We start from the raw sequence: 18122 nt of genomic DNA on the forward strand, positions 1-18122 counted from the left end.
CGAGGGGCTCCATGAACCTCCTGGAGATGGCGGAGAGCGTCACCTCAACTCCTGGATCTCCGCTGAGTCCTGGATGACCTGGAGCGGACACTGTGCTGCAAGAAATGCTCCGCAGCGACTGCACTGGAGGATGACGAGGAAGAGCATCCAGTGCACCGGGGGCAGGACAGAGGAGGCAAAAGACTTGGAACCCCTGCGGACAGCGCATAAGTCACAGCCCTGTATATCCTGTGTGAGAGGTAGTCACAGCCCCGCCCCCTGCCTGTATATCCTGTGTGAGAGGTAGTCACAGCCCCGCCCCCTGCCTGTATATCCTGTGTGAGAGGTAGTCACAGCCCTGCCCCCTGCCTGTATATCCTGTGTGAGAGGTAGTCACAGCCCCGCCCCCTGCCTGTATATCCTGTGTGAGAGGTAGTCACAGCCCCGCCCCCTGCCTGTATATCCTGTGTGAGAGGTAGTCACAGCCCTGCCCCCTGCCTGTATATCCTGTGTGAGAGGTAGTCACAGCCCCGCCCCCTGCCTGTATATCCTGTGTGAGAGGTAGTCACAGCCCCGCCCCCTGCCTGTATATCCTGTGCGAGAGGTAGTCACAGCCCCGCCCCCTGCCTGTATATCCTGTGTGAGTAGTCACAGCCCGCCCCCTGCCTGTATATCCTGTGTGGTGGTAGTCACAGCCCCGCCCCCTGCCTGTATATCCTGTGTGATAGTAGTCACAGCCCCGCCCCCTGCCTGTATATCCTGTGTGAGAGGTAATCACAGCCCCGCCCCCTGCCTGTATATCCTGTGTCAGAGGTAGTCACAGCCCCGCCCCCTGCCTGTATCTCCTGTGTGAGAGGTAGTCACAGCCCCACCCCCTGCCTGTATATCCTGTGTGAGGTAGTCACAGCCCCGCCCCCTGCCTGTATATCCTGTGTGAGAGGTAGTCACAGCCCCGCCCCCTGCCTGTGTATCCTGTGTGGTGGTAGTCACAGCCCCGCCCCCTGCCTGTGTATCCTGTGTGAGAGGTAGTCACAGCCCCGCCCCCTGCCTGTATATCCTGTGTGAGAGGTAGTCACAGCCCCGCCCCCTGCCTGTATATCCTGTGTGAGAGGTAGTCACAGCCCCGCCCCCTGCCTGTATATCCTGTGTGAGTAGTCACAGCCCGCCCCCTGCCTGTATATCCTGTGTGGTGGTAGTCACAGCCCCGCCCCTTCTGATGACATCACTACCATAGTAATCTGAGTAATCATCGCCTTTTGCTCTATATCTGCAGTAAATACTTGCAGCATATTTGAGTTAATTATAAAGGCCGGGTCAAGGTCCAGCTGTGATGGTAATCCGCCGCTCGCAGGTCACACGAGGATCCGGCTCTGCCGTGAGTACATTTACTTCTCCTTCTTCGGGGATTTTGGGTGGACATTTTACTGGACCAAAAGGAAGTGATTGGTGGCTGCAGCATCCTAGTGCGACCCGAGGGGCCCGGAGCAGCGGGAGCCCCAGGAGGAAGACTAGTCATGTCACATGACTCCCTCTGCTCCGAACACAGGGTATCACCCCCATCATCCCTGACCCCAGGAACTGACAATCTAATCTCCTATCACACAAAGAGTATCACTCCCATCATCCCTGACCCCAGGAGCTCACAATCTAATCTCCTATCACACACAGACTATCACTCCCATCATCCCTGACCCCAGGAGCTGACAATCTAATCTCCTATCACACACAGAGTATCACTCCCATCATCCCTGATCCCAGGAGCTGACAATCTAATCTCCTATCACACACAGACTATCACTCCCATCATCCCTGACCCCAGGAGCTCACAATCTAATCTCCTATCACACAAAGAGTATCACTCCCATCATCCCTGACCCCAGGAGCTCACAATCTAATCTCCTATCACACAAAGAGTATCACTCCCATCATCCCTGACCCCAGGAGCTCACAATCTAATCTCCTATCACACACAATGTAGCACTCCCATCATCCCTGACCCCAGGAGCTGACAATCTAATCTCCTATCACACACAGACTATCGCTCCCATCATCCCTGACCCCAGGAGCTCACAATCTAATCTCCTATCACACAAAGAGTATCACTCCCATCATCCCTGACCCCAGGAGCTGACAATCTAATCTCCTATCACACACAGAGTATCACTCCCATCATCCCTGACCCCAGGAGCTCACAATCTTATCTCCTATCACACAAAGAGTATCACTCCCATCATCCCTGACCCCAGGAGCTGACAATCTAATCTCCTATAACACACAGAGTATCACTCCCATCATCCCTGACCCCAGGAGCTGACAATCTAATCTCCTATCACACACAATGTATCACTCCCATCATCCCTGACCCCAGGAGCTGACAATCTAATCTCCTATCACACACAGAGTATCACTCCCATCATCCCTGACCCCAGGAGCTGACAATCTTATCTCCTATCACACACAGAGTATCACTCCCATCATCCCTGACCCCAGGAGCTCACAATCTAATCTCCTATCACACACAGAGTATCACTCCCATCATCCCTGACCCCAGGAGCTCACAATTTAATGAATACGGAGTGTTCCATGTGGTCTCAGACACTGAGAGGAAGTAACACACACAATGGCGCAGGGACCCACAACAATCAGGTCCCCGGGAAGTGATTGGTTGATTGATACAATTTGATCAAAATGTAACTAAGACCCTGGAGATTGTTATATAAATGTATCCGAGCAGCGACAGATGATTGTGTGATGTGTGATACGTATGTCTGTCACTGCATCAGTCCACGTGCTGGATAAACAGCCTGATGCACACTGACGGTGGGACAGACCCTAGAAAAAACTGTCTCCTCCCTCCTGTGCAGTCTGTACTATGTGCAGTGTCCTCCTCCTGTGCAGTCTGTACTATGTGCAGTGTCCTCTCTCCTGTGCAGTCTGTACTATGTGCAGTGTCCTCCTCCTGTGCAGTCTGTACTATGTGCAGTGTCCTCACTCCTGTGCAGTCTGTACTATGTGCAGTGTCCCCCTCCTGTGCAGTCTGTACTATGTGCAGTGTCCTCCCTCCTGTGCAGTCTGTACTATGTGCAGTGTCCTCCATCCTGTGCAGTCTGTACTATGTGCAGTGTCCTCCCTCCTGTGCAGTCTGTACTATGTGTAGTGTCCTCCCTCCTGCGCAGTCTGTACTATGTGTAGTGTCCTCCTCCTGTGCAGTCTGTACTATGTGTAGTGTCCTCCCTCCTGCGCAGTCTGTACTATGTGTAGTGTCCTCCTCCTGTGCAGTCTGTACTATGTGCAGTGTCCTCACTCCTGTGCAGTCTGTACTATGTGCTGTGTCCTCCCTCCTGTACAATCTGTACTATGTGCAGTGTTCTCCCTCCTGTGCAGTCTGTACTATGTGCAGTGTCCTCTCTCCTGTGCAGTCTGTACTATGTGCAGTGTCCTCTCTCCTGTGCAGTCTGTACTATGTGCAGTGTCCTCCCTCCTGTGCAGTCTGTACTATGTGCAGTGTCCTCCTCCTGTGCAGTCTGTACTATGTGCAGTGTCCTCCCTCCTGTGCAGTCTGTACTATGTGCAGTGTCCTCTCTCCTGTGCAGTCTGTACTATGTGCAGTCTCCTCCTCCTGTGCAGTCTGTACTATGTGCAGTGTCCTCCTCCTGTGCAGTCTGTACTATGTGCAGTGTCCTCCCTCCTATACAGTCTGTACTATGTGCAGTGTCCTCCCTCCTGTGCAGTCTGTACTATGTGCAGTGTCCTCCCTCCTGTGCAGTCTGAACTATGTGCAGTGTCCTCCTCCTGTGCAGTCTGTACTATGTGCAGTGTCCTCCCTCCTGTGCAGTCTGTACTATGTGCAGTGTCCTCCCTCCTGTGCAGTCTGTACTATGTGCAGTGTCCTCTCTCCTGTGCAGTCTATACTATGTGCAGTGTCCTCTCTCCTGTGCACTCTGTACTATGTGCAGTGTCCTCTCTCCTGTGCAGTCTGTACTATGTGCAGTGTCCTCCCTCCTGTTCAGTCTGTACTATGTCCAGTGCCCCTCCTCCTGTGCAGTCTGTACTATGTGCAGTGTCCTCCCCCCTGTGCAGTCTGTACTATGTGTAGTGTCCACCCTCCTGTGCAGTCTGTACTATGTGCAGTGTCCTCCCTCCTGTGCAGTCTGTACTATGTGTAGTGTCCTCCTCCTGTGCAGTCTGTACTATGTGTAGTGTCCTCCTCCTGTGCAGTCTGTACTATGTGCAGTGTCCTCCCTCCTGGGCAGTCTGTACTATGTGATGTGTCCTCCCTCCTGTGCAGTCTGTACTATGTGCTGTGTCCTCCCTCCTGTGCAGTCTGTACTATGTGCAGTGTCCTTCCTCCTGTGCAGTCTGTACTATGTGCAGTGTCCTCTCTCCTGTGCAGTCTGTACTATGTGCAGTGTCCTCCTTCCTGTGCAGTCTGTACTATGTGCAGCGTCCTCCCTCCTGTGCAGTCTGTACTATGTGCAGTCTCCTCCCTCCTGTGCAGTCTGTACTATGTGCAGTGTTTTCCCTCCTGTGCAGTCTGTACTATGTGCAGTGTCCTCTCTCCTGTGCAGTCTGTACTATGTGCAGTGTCCTCCCTCCTGTGCAGTCTGTACTATGTGCAGTGTCCTGCCTCCTGTGCAGTCTGTACTATGTGCAGTGTCCTCCCTCCTGTGCAGTCTGTAATATGTGCAGTGTCCTCCTCCTGTGCAGTCTGTACTATGTGCAGTGTCCTCCCTCCTGTGCAGTCTGTACTATGCGCAGTGTCCTCCCTCCTGTGCAGTCTGTACTATGTGCAGTGTCCTCCTCCTGTGCAGTCTGTACTATGTGCAGTGTCCTCCCTCCTGTGCAGTCTGTACTATGTGTAGTGTCCTCCCTCCTGTGCAGTCTGTACTATGTGCAGTGTCCTCCCTCCTGTGCAGCCTGTACTATGTGCAGTGTCATCCCTCCTGTGCAGTCTTTGCTATCTGGAGTGTCCTCCCTCCTGTGCAGTCTGTACTATGTGCAGTGTCCTCCCTCCTGTGCAGTCTGTACTATGTGCAGTGTCCTCCTCCTGTGCAGTCTGTACTATGTGCAGTGTCCTCCCTCCTGTGCAGCCTGTACTATGTGCAGTGTCCTCCCTCCTGTGCAGTCTGTACTATGTGCAGTGTCCTCCCCCCTGTGCAGTCTGTACTATGTGCAGTGTCCTCCCTCCTGTGCAGTCTGTACTATGTGCAGTGTCCTCTCTCCTGTGCAGTCTGTACTATGTGCAGTGTCCTCCTCCTGTGCAGTCTGTACTATGTGCAGTGTCCTCCTCCTGTGCAGTCTGTACTATGTGTAGTGTCCTCCTCCTGTGCAGTCTGTACTATGTGCAGTGTCCTCCCTCCTGTGCAGTCTGTACTATGTGCAGTGTCCTCCCTCCTCCTGTGCAGTCTGTACTATGTGCTGTGTCCTCCCTCCTGTGCAGTCTGTACTATGTGCAGTGTCCTCCCTCCTGTGCAGTCTGTACTATGTGCAGTGTCCTCCCCCCTGTGCAGTCTGTACTATGTGCAGTGTCCTCCCTCCTGTGCAGTCTGTACTATGTGCAGTCTCCTCCCTCCTGTGCAGTCTGTACTATGTGCAGTCTCCTCCCTCCTGTGAAGTCTGTACTATGTGCAGTGTCCTCCCTCCTGTGCAGTCTGTACTATGTGCAGTGTCCTCCCTCCTGTGCAGTCTGTACTATGTGCAGTGTCCTCCCTCCTGTGCAGTCTGTACTATGTGCAGTGTCCTCCCTCCTGTGCAGTCTGTACTATGTGCAGTGTCCTCCCTCCTGTGCAGTCTGTACTATGTGCAGTGTCCTCCCTCCTGTGCAGTCTGTACTATGTGCAGTGTCCTCCCTCCTGTGCAGTCTGTACTATGTGCAGCGTCCTCCCTCCTGTGCAGTCTGTACTATGTGCAGTGTCCTCCCTCCTGTGCAGTCTGTACTATATGCAGTGTCCTCCTCCTGTGCAGTCTGTACTATGTGCAGTGTCCTCCCTCCTGTGCAGTCTGTACTATGTGCAGTGTCCTCCCTCCTGTGCAGTCTGTACTATGTGCAGTGTCCTCCCTCCTGTGCAGTCTGTACTATGTGCAGTCTCTCCTGTGTAGTCTGTACTATGTGCAGTGTCCTCTCTCCTGTGCAGTCTGTACTATGTGCAGTGTCCTCTCTCCTGTGCAGTCTGTACTATGTGCAGTGTCCTCCCTCCTGTGCAGTCTGTACTATGTGCAGTGTCCTCTCTCCTGTACAGTCTGTACTATGTGCAGTGTCCTCCCTCCTGTGCAGTCTGTACTATGTGCAGTGTCCTCCCTCCTGTGCAGTCTGTACTATGTGCAGTGTCCTCCTCCTGTGCAGTCTGTACTATGTGCAGTCTCCTCCCTCCTGTGCAGTATGTACTATGTGCAGTTTCCTCCCTCCTGTGCAGTCTGTACTATGTGCAGTGTCCTCCCTCCTGTGCAGTCTGTACTATGTGCAGTCTCCTCCCTCCTGTGCAGTATGTACTATGTGCAGTGTCCTCCCTCCTGTGCAGTCTGTACTATGTGCAGTCTCCTCCCTCCTGTGCAGTCTGTACTATGTGCAGTGTCCTCCCTCCTGTGCAGTCTGTACTATGTGCAGTCTCCTCCCTCCTGTGCAGTCTGTACTATGTGCAGTCTCCTCCCTCCTGTGCAGTCTGTACTATGTGCAGTGTCCTCTCTCCTGTGCAGTCTGTACTATGTGCAGTGTCCTCCCTCCTGTGCAGTCTGTACTATGTGCAGTGTCCTCCCTCCTGTGCAGTCTGTACTATGTGCAGTGCCCTCCCTCCTGTGCAGTCTGTACTATGTGCAGTGCCCTCCCTCCTGTGCAGTCTGTACTATGTGCAGTGTCCTCCCTCCTGTGCAGTCTGTACTATGTGCAGTGTCCTCCCTCCTGTGCAGTCTGTACTATGTGCAGTGTCTCCCCTCCTGTGCAGTCTGTACTATGTGCAGTGTTCTCCCTCCTGTGCAGTCTGTACTATGTGCAGTGTCCTCCCGCCTGTGCAGTCTGTACTATGTGCAGTCTCCTCCTCCTGTGCAGTCTGTACTATGTGCAGTGTCCTCCCTCCTGTGCAGTCTGTACTATGTGCAGTGTCCTCCCTCCTGTGCAGTCTGTACTATGTGCAGTGTCCTCCCTCCTGTGCAGTCTGTACTATGTGCAGTGTCCTCCCTCCTGTGCAGTCTGTACTATGTGCAGTGTCCTCCCTCCTGTGCAGTCTGTACTATGTGCAGTGTCCTCTCTCCTGTGCAGTCTGTACTATGTGCAGTGTCCTCTCTCCTGTGCAGTCTGTACTATGTGCAGTGTCCTTCCTCCTGTGCAGTGTCCTCCCTCCTGTGCAGTCTCCTCCCTCCTGTTCAGTCTGTACTATGTGCAGTGTCCTCTCTCCTGTGCAGTCTGTACTATGTGCAGCGTCCTCTCTCCTGTGCAGTCTGTACTATGTGCAGTGACCTCCCTCCTGTGCAGTCTGTACTATGTGCAGTGTCCTCCCTCCTGTGCAGTCTGTACTATGTGCAGTGTCCTCCCTCCTGTGCAGTCTGTACTATGTGCAGTGACCTCCCTCCTGTGCAGTCTGTACTATGTGCAGTGTCCTCCCTCCTGTGCAGTCTGTACTATGTGCAGTGTCCTCCCTCCTGTGCAGTCTGTACTATGTGCTGTGTCCTCCCTTCTGTGCAGTCTGTGCTATTTCCAGTGTTCCCCCTCCTGTGCAGTCTGTACTATGTGCAGTGTCCTCCCTCCTGTGCAGTCTGTACTATGTGCAGTGTCCTCCCTCCTGTGCAGTCTGTACTATGTGCTGTGTCCTCCCTCCTGTGCAGTCTGTACTATGTGCAGTGTCCTCCCTCCTGTGCAGTATGTACTATGTGCAGTGTCCTCCCTCCTGTGCAGTCTGTACTATGCGCAGTGTCCTCCCTCCTGTGCAGTCTGTACTATGTGCAGTCTTCTCCCTCCTGTGCAGTCTGTACTATGTGCAGTGTCCTCCCTCCTGTGCAGTCTGTACTATGTGCAGTGTCCTCTCTCCTGTGCAGTCTGTACTATGTGCAGTGTCCTTCCTCCTGTGCAGTGTCCTCCCTCCTGTGCAGTCTCCTCCCTCCTGTTCAGTCTGTACTATGTGCAGTGTCCTCTCTCCTGTGCAGTCTGTACTATGTGCAGCGTCCTCTCTCCTGTGCAGTCTGTACTATGTGCAGTGACCTCCCTCCTGTGCAGTCTGTACTATGTGCAGTGTCCTCCCTCCTGTGCAGTCTGTACTATGTGCAGTGTCCTCCCTCCTGTGCAGTCTGTACTATGTGCAGTGACCTCCCTCCTGTGCAGTCTGTACTATGTGCAGTGTCCTCCCTCCTGTGCAGTCTGTACTATGTGCAGTGTCCTCCCTCCTGTGCAGTCTGTACTATGTGCTGTGTCCTCCCTTCTGTGCAGTCTGTGCTATTTCCAGTGTTCCCCCTCCTGTGCAGTCTGTACTATGTGCAGTGTCCTCCCTCCTGTGCAGTCTGTACTATGCGCAGTGTCCTCCCTCCTGTGCAGTCTGTACTATGTGTAGTGTCCTCCCTCCTGTGCAGTCTGTACTATGTGCAGTCTCCTCCCTCCTGTGCAGTCTGTACTATGTGCAGTGTCCTCCCTCCTGTGCAGTCTGTACTATGTGCAGTCTCCTCCCTCCTGTGCAGTCTGTACTATGCGCAGTGTCCTCCCTCCTGTGCAGTCTGTACTATGTGCAGTCTCCTCCCTCCTGTGCAGTCTGTACTATGTGCAGTGTCCTCCCTCCTGTGCAGTCTGTACTATGTGCAGTGTCCTCCCTCCTGTGCAGTCTGTACTATGTGCAGTGTCCTCCTCCTGTGCAGTCTGTACTATGTGCAGTGTCCTCTCTCCTGTGCAGTCTGTACTATGTGCAGTGTCCTCTCTCCTGTGTAGTCTGTACTATGTGCAGTCTCCTCCCTCCTGTGCAGTCTGTACTATGTGCAGTGTCCTCCTCCTGTGCAGTCTGTACTATGTGCAGTGTCCTCCTCCTGTGCAGTCTGTACTATGTGCAGTGTCTTCTTTTAAGATCCGACCAATGAGACTTCCTCCATCCTTTCACAGAAATAAACATGGCAGAGGCTCCTCCCCCTGCGAAGAAGAAATGTCACGTGTCCAGACTGAAGGTGAGAGCCAACACCAGCCACTGCTCAGGAGCCCGGGAAAGCTGAGTTTGCTGAATATTTTCGAAGCTTCAGTTGAAGTCAAAATGTTTTTTCTACACTTAACCCTAGAAAGGAGAAAAAAACAAAATCCAGAAAATTTGTAGAGACTTCACAAGACATTTAATATAAATGTCTAACAAAGGAATCAGTAATCTCTAGAAGTCACTCAGCTTTACCGGAGTCATAGCCCCGCCCCCTGGCTGTATATCCTGTGTGAGAGGTAGTCACAGCCCCGTCCCCTGCCTGTATATCCTGTGTGAGAGGTAGTCACAGCCCCGTCCCCTGCCTGTATATCCTGTGTGAGAGGTAGTCACAGCCCCGCCCCCTGCCTGTATATCCTGTGTGAGAGGTAGTCACAGCCCCGCCCCCTGCCTGTATATCCTGTGTGAGAGGTAGTCACAGCCCCGCCCCCTGCCTGTATATCCTGTGTGAGAGGTAGTCACAGCCCCGCCCCCTGCCTGTATATCCTGTGTGAGAGGTAGTCACAGCCCCGCCTCCTGCCTGTATATCCTGTGTGAGAGGTAGTCACAGCCCCGCCCCCTGCCTGTATATCCTGTGTGAGAGGTAGTCACAGCCCCGCCCCCTGCCTGTATATCCTGTGTGAGAGGTAGTCACAGCCCCGCCCCCTGCCTGTATATCCTGTGTGAGAGGTGGTCACAGCCCCGTCCCCTGCCTGTATATCCTGTGTGAGAGGTAGTCACAGCCCCGCCCCCTGCCCGTATATCCTGTGTGAGAGTTAGTCACAGCCCCGCCCCCTGCCTGTATATCCTGTGTGATGGTAGTCACAGCCCGCCCCCTGCCTGTATATCCTGTGTGAGAGGTAGTCACAGCCCCGCCCCCTGCCTGTATATCCTGTGTGAGAGGTAGTCACAGCCCCGCCCCCTGCCTGTATATCCTGTGTGAGAGGTAGTCACAGCCCCGCCCCCTGCCTGTATATCCTGTGTGAGAGGTAGTCACAGCCCCGCCCCCTGCCTGTATATCCTGTGTGAGAGGTAGTCACAGCCCCGCCCCCTGCCTGTATATCCTGTGTGAGAGGTAGTCACAGCCCCGCCCCCTGCCTGTATATCCTGTGTGAGAGGTAGTCACAGCCCCGCCCCCTGCCTGTATATCCTGTGTGAGAGGTAGTCACAGCCCCGCCCCCTGCCTGTATATCCTGTGTGAGAGGTAGTCACAGCCCCGCCCCCTGCCTGTATACCCTGTGTGAGAGGTGGTCACAGCCCCGCCCCCTGCCTGTATATCCTGTGTGAGAGGTAGTCACAGCCCCGCCCCCTGCCTGTATATCCTGTGTGAGAGGTAGTCACAGCCCCGCCCCCTGCCTGTATACCCTGTGTAAGAGGTGGTCACAGCCCCGCCCCCTGCCTGTATATGCTGTGTGAGGTAGTCACAGCCCCGCCCCCTGCCTGTGTATCCTGTATGAGAGGTAGTCATAGCACCGCCCCCTGCCTGTATCTCCTGTGTGAGAGGTAGTCACAGCCCCGCCCCCTGCCTGTGTATCCTGTGTGAGAGGTAGTCACAGCCCTGCCCCCTGCCTGTATATCCTGTGTGAGGGGTAGTCATAGCCCCGCCCCCTGCCTGTATATCCTGTGTGAGAGGTAGTCACAGCCCCGCCCCCTGCCTGTATATCCTGTGTGAGGGGTAGTCACAGCCCCGCCCCCTGCCTGTATATCCTGTGTGAGAGGGAGTCACAGCTTCGCCCCCTGCCTGTATATACGGTGTGAGAGGTAGTCACAGCCCCGCCCCCTGCCTGTATATCCTGTGTGAGAGGTAGTCACAGCCCCGCCCCTGCCTGTATATCCTGTGTGAGAGGTAGTCACAGCCCCGACCCCTGCCTGGATATCCTGTGTGAGAGGTAGTCACAGCCCCGCCCCCTGCCTGTATATCCTGTGTGAGAGGTAGTCACAGCCCCGACCCCTGCCTGTATATCCTGTGTGAGAGGTAGTCACAGCCCCGCCCCCTGCCTGTATATCCTGTGTGAGAGGTAGTCATAGCCCCGCCCCCTGCCTGTATATCCTGTGTGAGAGGGAGTCACAGCTCCGCCCCCTGCCTGTATATCCTGTGTGAGAGGGAGTCACAGCTCCGCCCCCTGCCTGTATATCCTGTGTGAGAGGTAGTCACAGCTCCGCCCCCTACTTATTTCATGTTATTCTTCTTCCAGATTTTCCTCTTCGCTCTCTCCTTCGCTTACATCACCAAGACTCTGGCTCTCACTTACTCTCGGAGTATGATCACTCAGATTGAGAGACGATTTAACATTCCCTCTTCTCTGGTCGGGGTGATTGATGGAAGCTTCGATATTGGTAAAGTATTGGGAAGGGGAGGAGCAGATGATGACTGTCACTGCCATCAGCCAATCACAGCTCAAGATTCTCACATCTCAGCTTGGGGTAGAGTTGCCCTTTAAGGATATTTGAAGGAGATCCCTTGTAGTCTCAGAGCCTCGTCTCTTGTACTGCAGGAAACCTGCTGGTCATCACCCTGGTCAGTTACTACGGGGCCAAACTGCACCGTCCACGAATGATCTCAATCGGATGCATAATCATGTTCCTGGGAAGCTGCCTGACCGCAAGCCCCCACTTCATCATGAGGAGGTGAGACCCCCGACCACAGGGGGACTAACTGCACCACCACTAGGGGGAGCTCACAGCATACAGATTATACATCACCACTAGGAGGAGATCACTACATACACATTATACACCACCACTAGGGGGAGATCACTACATACACATTATACACCACCACTAGGGGGAGATCACTACATACACATTATACACTACCACTAGGGGGAGATCACTACATACACATTATACACCACCACTAGGGAGAGATCACTACATACACATTATACACCAGCACTAGGAGGAGATCACTACATACACATTATACACCACCACTAGGAGGAGATCACTACATACACATTATACACCACCACTAGGGGGAGATCACTACATACAGATTATACACCACCACTAGGGGGAGATCACTACATACAGATTATACACCACCACTAGGGGGAGATCACTACATACACATTATACACCACCACTAGGAGGAGATCACTACATACACATTATACACCACCACTAGGAGGAGATCACTACATACACATTATACACCACCACTAGGGGGAGCTCACTACATACACATTATACACCACCACTAGGGAGAGATCACTACATACACATTATACACCACCACTAGGAGGAGATCACTACATACACATTATACACCACCACTAGGAGGAGATCACTACATACACATTATACACCACCACTAGGGGGAGATCACTACATACACATTATACACCACCACTAGGAGGAGATCACTACATACACATTATACACCACCACTAGGGGGAGATCACTACATACACATTATACACCACCACTAGGGGGAGATCACTACATACACATTATACACCACCACTAGGGGGAGATCACTACATACAGATTATACACCACCACTAGGAGGAGATCACTACATACACATTATACACCACCACTAGGAGATCACTACATACACATTATACACCACCACTAGGAGGAGATCACTACATACACATTATACACCACCACTAGGGGGAGATCACTACATACACATTATACACCACCACTAGGGGGAGATCACTACATACACATTATACACCACCACTAGGAGGAGATCACTACATACACATTATACACCACCACTAGGAGGAGATCACTACATACACATTATACACCACCACTAGGGGGAGATCACTACATACACATTATACACCACCACTAGGAGGAGATCACTACATACACATTATACACCACCACTAGGGGGAGATCACTACATACAGATTATACACCACCACTAGAGGGAGATCACTACATACAGATTATACACCACCACTAGGTGGAGATCACTACATACACATTATACACCACCACTAGGAGGAGATCACTACATACACATTATACACCACCACTAGGGGGAGACCACTACATACACATTATACACCACCACTAGGGGGAGATCACTACATACACATTATACACCACCACTAGGGGGAGCTCACTACATACACATTATACACCACCACTAGGGGGAGATCACTACATACACATTATACACCACCACTAGGGGGAGATCACTACATACACATTATACACCACCACTAGGGGGAGATCACTACATACACATTATACACCACCACTAGGAGGAGATCACTACATACACATTATACACCACCACTAGGAGGAGATCACTACATACACATTATACACCACCACTAGGAGGAGATCACTACATACACATTATACACCACCACTAGGAGGAGATCACTACATACACATTATACACCACCACTAGGGGGAGATCACTACATACACATTATACACCACCACTAGGAGGAGATCACTACATACACATTATACACCACCACTAGGAGGAGATCACTACATACACATTATACACCACCACTAGGGGGAGATCACTACATACACATTATACACCACCACTAGGGGGAGATCACTACATACACATTATACACCACCACTAGGAGGAGATCACTACATACACATTATACACCACCACTAGGGGGAGATCACTACATACACATTATACACCATCACTAGGGGGAGATCACTACATACACATTATACACCACCACTAGGGGGAGATCACTACATACACATTATACACCACCACTAGGAGGAGATCACTACATACTGATTATACACCACCACTAGGTGGAGATCACTACATACACATTATACACCACCACTAGGGAGAGATCACTACATACACATTATACACCACCACTAGGGGGAGATCACTACATACACATTATACACCACCACTAGGAGGAGATCACTACATACACATTATACACCACCACTAGGAGGAGATCACTACATACACATTATACACCACCACTAGGGGGAGCTCACTACATACAGATTATACACCACCACTAGGAGGAGATCACTACATACACATTATACACCACCACTAGGGGGAGATCACTACATACACATTATACACCACCACTAGGAGGAGATCACTACATACACATTATACACCACCACTAGGAGGAGATCACTACATACACATTATACACCACCACTAGGGGGAGCTCACTACATACAGATTATACACCACCACTAGGAGGAGATCACTACATACACATTATACACCACCACTAGGGGGAGATCACTACATACACATTATACACCACCACTAGGGGGAGATCACTACATACAGATTATACACCACCACTAGGGGGAGATCACTACATACACATTATACACCACCACTAGGAGGAGCTCAGTACATACAGATTATACACCACCACTAGGGGGAGATCACTACATACACATTATACACCACCACTAGGAGGAGATCACTACATACTGATTATACACCACCACTAGGAGGAGATCACTACATACACATTATACACCACCACTAGGGGGAGATCACTACATACACATTATACACCACCACTAGGGAGAGATCACTACATACACATTATACACCACCACTAGGAGGAGATCACTACATACTGATTATACACCACCACTAGGAGGAGATCACTACATACACATTATACACCACCACTAGGGGGAGATCACTACATACACATTATACACCACCACTAGGGAGAGATCACTACATACACATTATACACCACCACTAGGGGGAGATCACTACATACACATTATACACCACCACTAGGGGGAGATCACTACATACAGATTATACACCACCACTAGGGGGAGATCACTACATACACATTATACACCACCACTAGGAGGAGATCACTACATACAGATTATACACCACCACTAGGAGGAGATCACTGCATACAGATTATACACCACCACTAGGGGGAGATCACTACATACACATTATACACCACCACTAGGGGGAGATCACTACATACAGATTATACACCACCACTAGGGGGAGATCACTACATACACATTATACACCACCACTAGGGGGAGATCACTACATACACATTATACACCACCACTAGGAGGAGATCACTACATACAGATTATACACCACCACTAGGAGGAGATCACTACATACACATTATACACCACCACTAGGAGGAGATCACTACATACACATTATACACCACCACTAGGAGGAGCTCACTACATACACATTATACACCACCACTAGGAGGAGATCACTACATACAGATTATACACCACCACTAGGGGGAGATCACTACATACACATTATACACCACCACTAGGGGGAGATCACTACATACACATTATACACCACCACTAGGAGGAGATCACTACATACACATTATACACCACCACTAGGAGGAGATCACTACATACAGATTATACACCACCACTAGGGGGAAATCACTACATACAGATTATACACCACCACTAGGGGGAGATCACTACATACACATTATACACCACCACTAGGAGGAGATCACTACATACAGATTATACACCACCACTAGGGGGAAATCACTACATACAGATTATACACCACCACTAGGGGGAGATCACTACATACACATTATACACCACCACTAGGGGGAGATCACTACATACACATTATACACCACCACTAGGAGGAGATCACTACATACAGATTATACACCACCACTAGGGGGAGATCACTACATACACATTATACACCACCGCTAGGAGGAGATCACTACATACAGATTATACACCACCACTAGGGGGAGATCACTACATACACATTATACACCACCACTAGGGGGAGATCACTACATACACATTATACACCACCACTAGGAGGAGATCACTACATACAGATTATACACCACCACTAGGGGGAGATCACTACATACACATTATACACCACCACTAGGGGGAGATCACTACATACAGATTATACACCACCACTAGGAGGAGATCACTACATACACATTATACACCACCACTAGGAGGAGATCACTACATACAGATTATACACCACCACTAGGAGGAGATCACTACATACAGATTATACACCACCACTAGGGGGAGATCACTACATACACATTATACACCACCACTAGGAGGAGATCACTACATACACATTATACACCACCACTAGGGGGAGATCACTACATACAGATTATACACCACCACTAGGAGGAGCTCACTACATACAGAGTATACACCACCACTAGGGGGAGATCACTACATACACATTATACACCACCACTAGGAGGAGATCACTACATACACATTATACACCACCACTAGGGGGAGATCACTACATACAGATTATACACCACCACTAGGGGGAGATCACTACATACAGATTATACACCACCACTAGGGGGAGATCACTACATACACATTATACACCACCATAAGGGGGAGATCACTACATACACATTATACATCACCACTAGGAGGAGATCACTACATACAGATTATACACCACCACTAGGGGGAGATCACTACATACAGATTATACACCACCACTAGGGGGAGATAACTACATACACATTATACACCACCACTAGGAGGAGATCACTACATACACATTATACACCACCACTAGGGGGAGATCACTACATACACATTATACACCACCACTAGGAGGAGATCACTACATACACATTATACACCACCACTAGGAGGAGATCACTACATACACATTATACACCACCACTAGGGGGAGATCACTACATACACATTATACACCACCACTAGGAGGAGATCACTACATGCACATTATACACCACCACTAGGGGGAGATCACTACATACACATTATACACCACCACTAGGGGGAGCTCACTACATACACATTATACACCACCACTAGGGGGAGATCACTACATACACATTATACACCACCACTAGGAGGAGATCACTACATACACATTATACACCACCACTAGGGGGATCACTACATACACATTATACACCACCACTAGGAGGAGATCACTACATACACATTATACACCACCACTAGGGGGAGATCACTACATACACATTATACACCACCACTAGGGGGAGATCACTACATACACATTATACACCACCACTAGGGGGAGATCACTACATACACATTATACACCACCACTAGGAGGAGATCACTACATACACATTATACACCACCACTAGGGGGAGATCACTACATACACATTATACACCACCACTAGGAGGAGATCACTACATACAGATTATACACCACCACTAGGGGGAGATCACTACATACACATTATACACCACCACTAGGAGGAGATCACTACACACACATTATACACCACCACTAGGGGGAGATCACTACATACACATTATACACCACCACTAGGAGGAGATCACTACATACACATTATACACCACCACTAGGGGGAGATCACTGCATACACATTATACACCACCACTAGGGGGAGATCACTACATACACATTATACACCACCACTAGGGGGAGATCACTACATACACATTATACACCACCACTAGGAGGAAATCACTACATACAGATTATACACCACCACTAGGAGGAGATCACTACATACAGATTATACACCACCACTAGGAGGAGATCACTACATACAGATTATACACCACCACTAGGAGGAGATCACTACATACAGATTATACACCACCACTAGGAGGAGATCACTACATACAGATTATACACCACCACTAGGAGGAGATCACTACATACAGATTATACACCACCACTAGGAGGAGATCTCTACATACATATTATACACCACCACTAGGGGGAGATCACTACATACACATTATACACCACCACTAGGGGGAGATCACTACATACACATTATACACCACCACTAGGAGGAGATCACTACACACACATTATACACCACCACTAGGGGGAGCTCACTACATACACATTATACACCACCACTAGGGGGAGATCACTACATACAGATTATACACCACCACTAGGAGGAGATCACTACATACAGATTATACACCACCACTAGGGGGAGATCACTACATACAGATTATACACCACCACTAG

General features: G+C 50.4%; 1 protein-coding gene across 1 annotated transcript in view; it reads left to right on the forward strand.

Annotated features, from left to right (window-relative positions):
* Window positions 1-9014: 9014 nt before the first annotated feature.
* LOC140125893 (solute carrier organic anion transporter family member 1A2-like) overlaps window positions 9015-18122 on the forward strand; it is a 30643-nt gene continuing 21535 nt past the window's right edge. The window contains exons 1-3 of the mRNA XM_072144779.1: window positions 9015-9111; window positions 11306-11447; window positions 11606-11738. Of these exons, the coding sequence (XP_072000880.1) occupies window positions 9058-9111; window positions 11306-11447; window positions 11606-11738 (329 nt within the window). The 5' untranslated portion in view covers window positions 9015-9057. The remainder of the gene's footprint in view (window positions 9112-11305; window positions 11448-11605; window positions 11739-18122) is intronic.

This window comes from Engystomops pustulosus, chromosome 4 (assembly GCF_040894005.1).
Source record: "Engystomops pustulosus chromosome 4, aEngPut4.maternal, whole genome shotgun sequence".
In the NCBI taxonomy this organism is placed as follows: domain Eukaryota; kingdom Metazoa; phylum Chordata; class Amphibia; order Anura; family Leptodactylidae; genus Engystomops; species Engystomops pustulosus.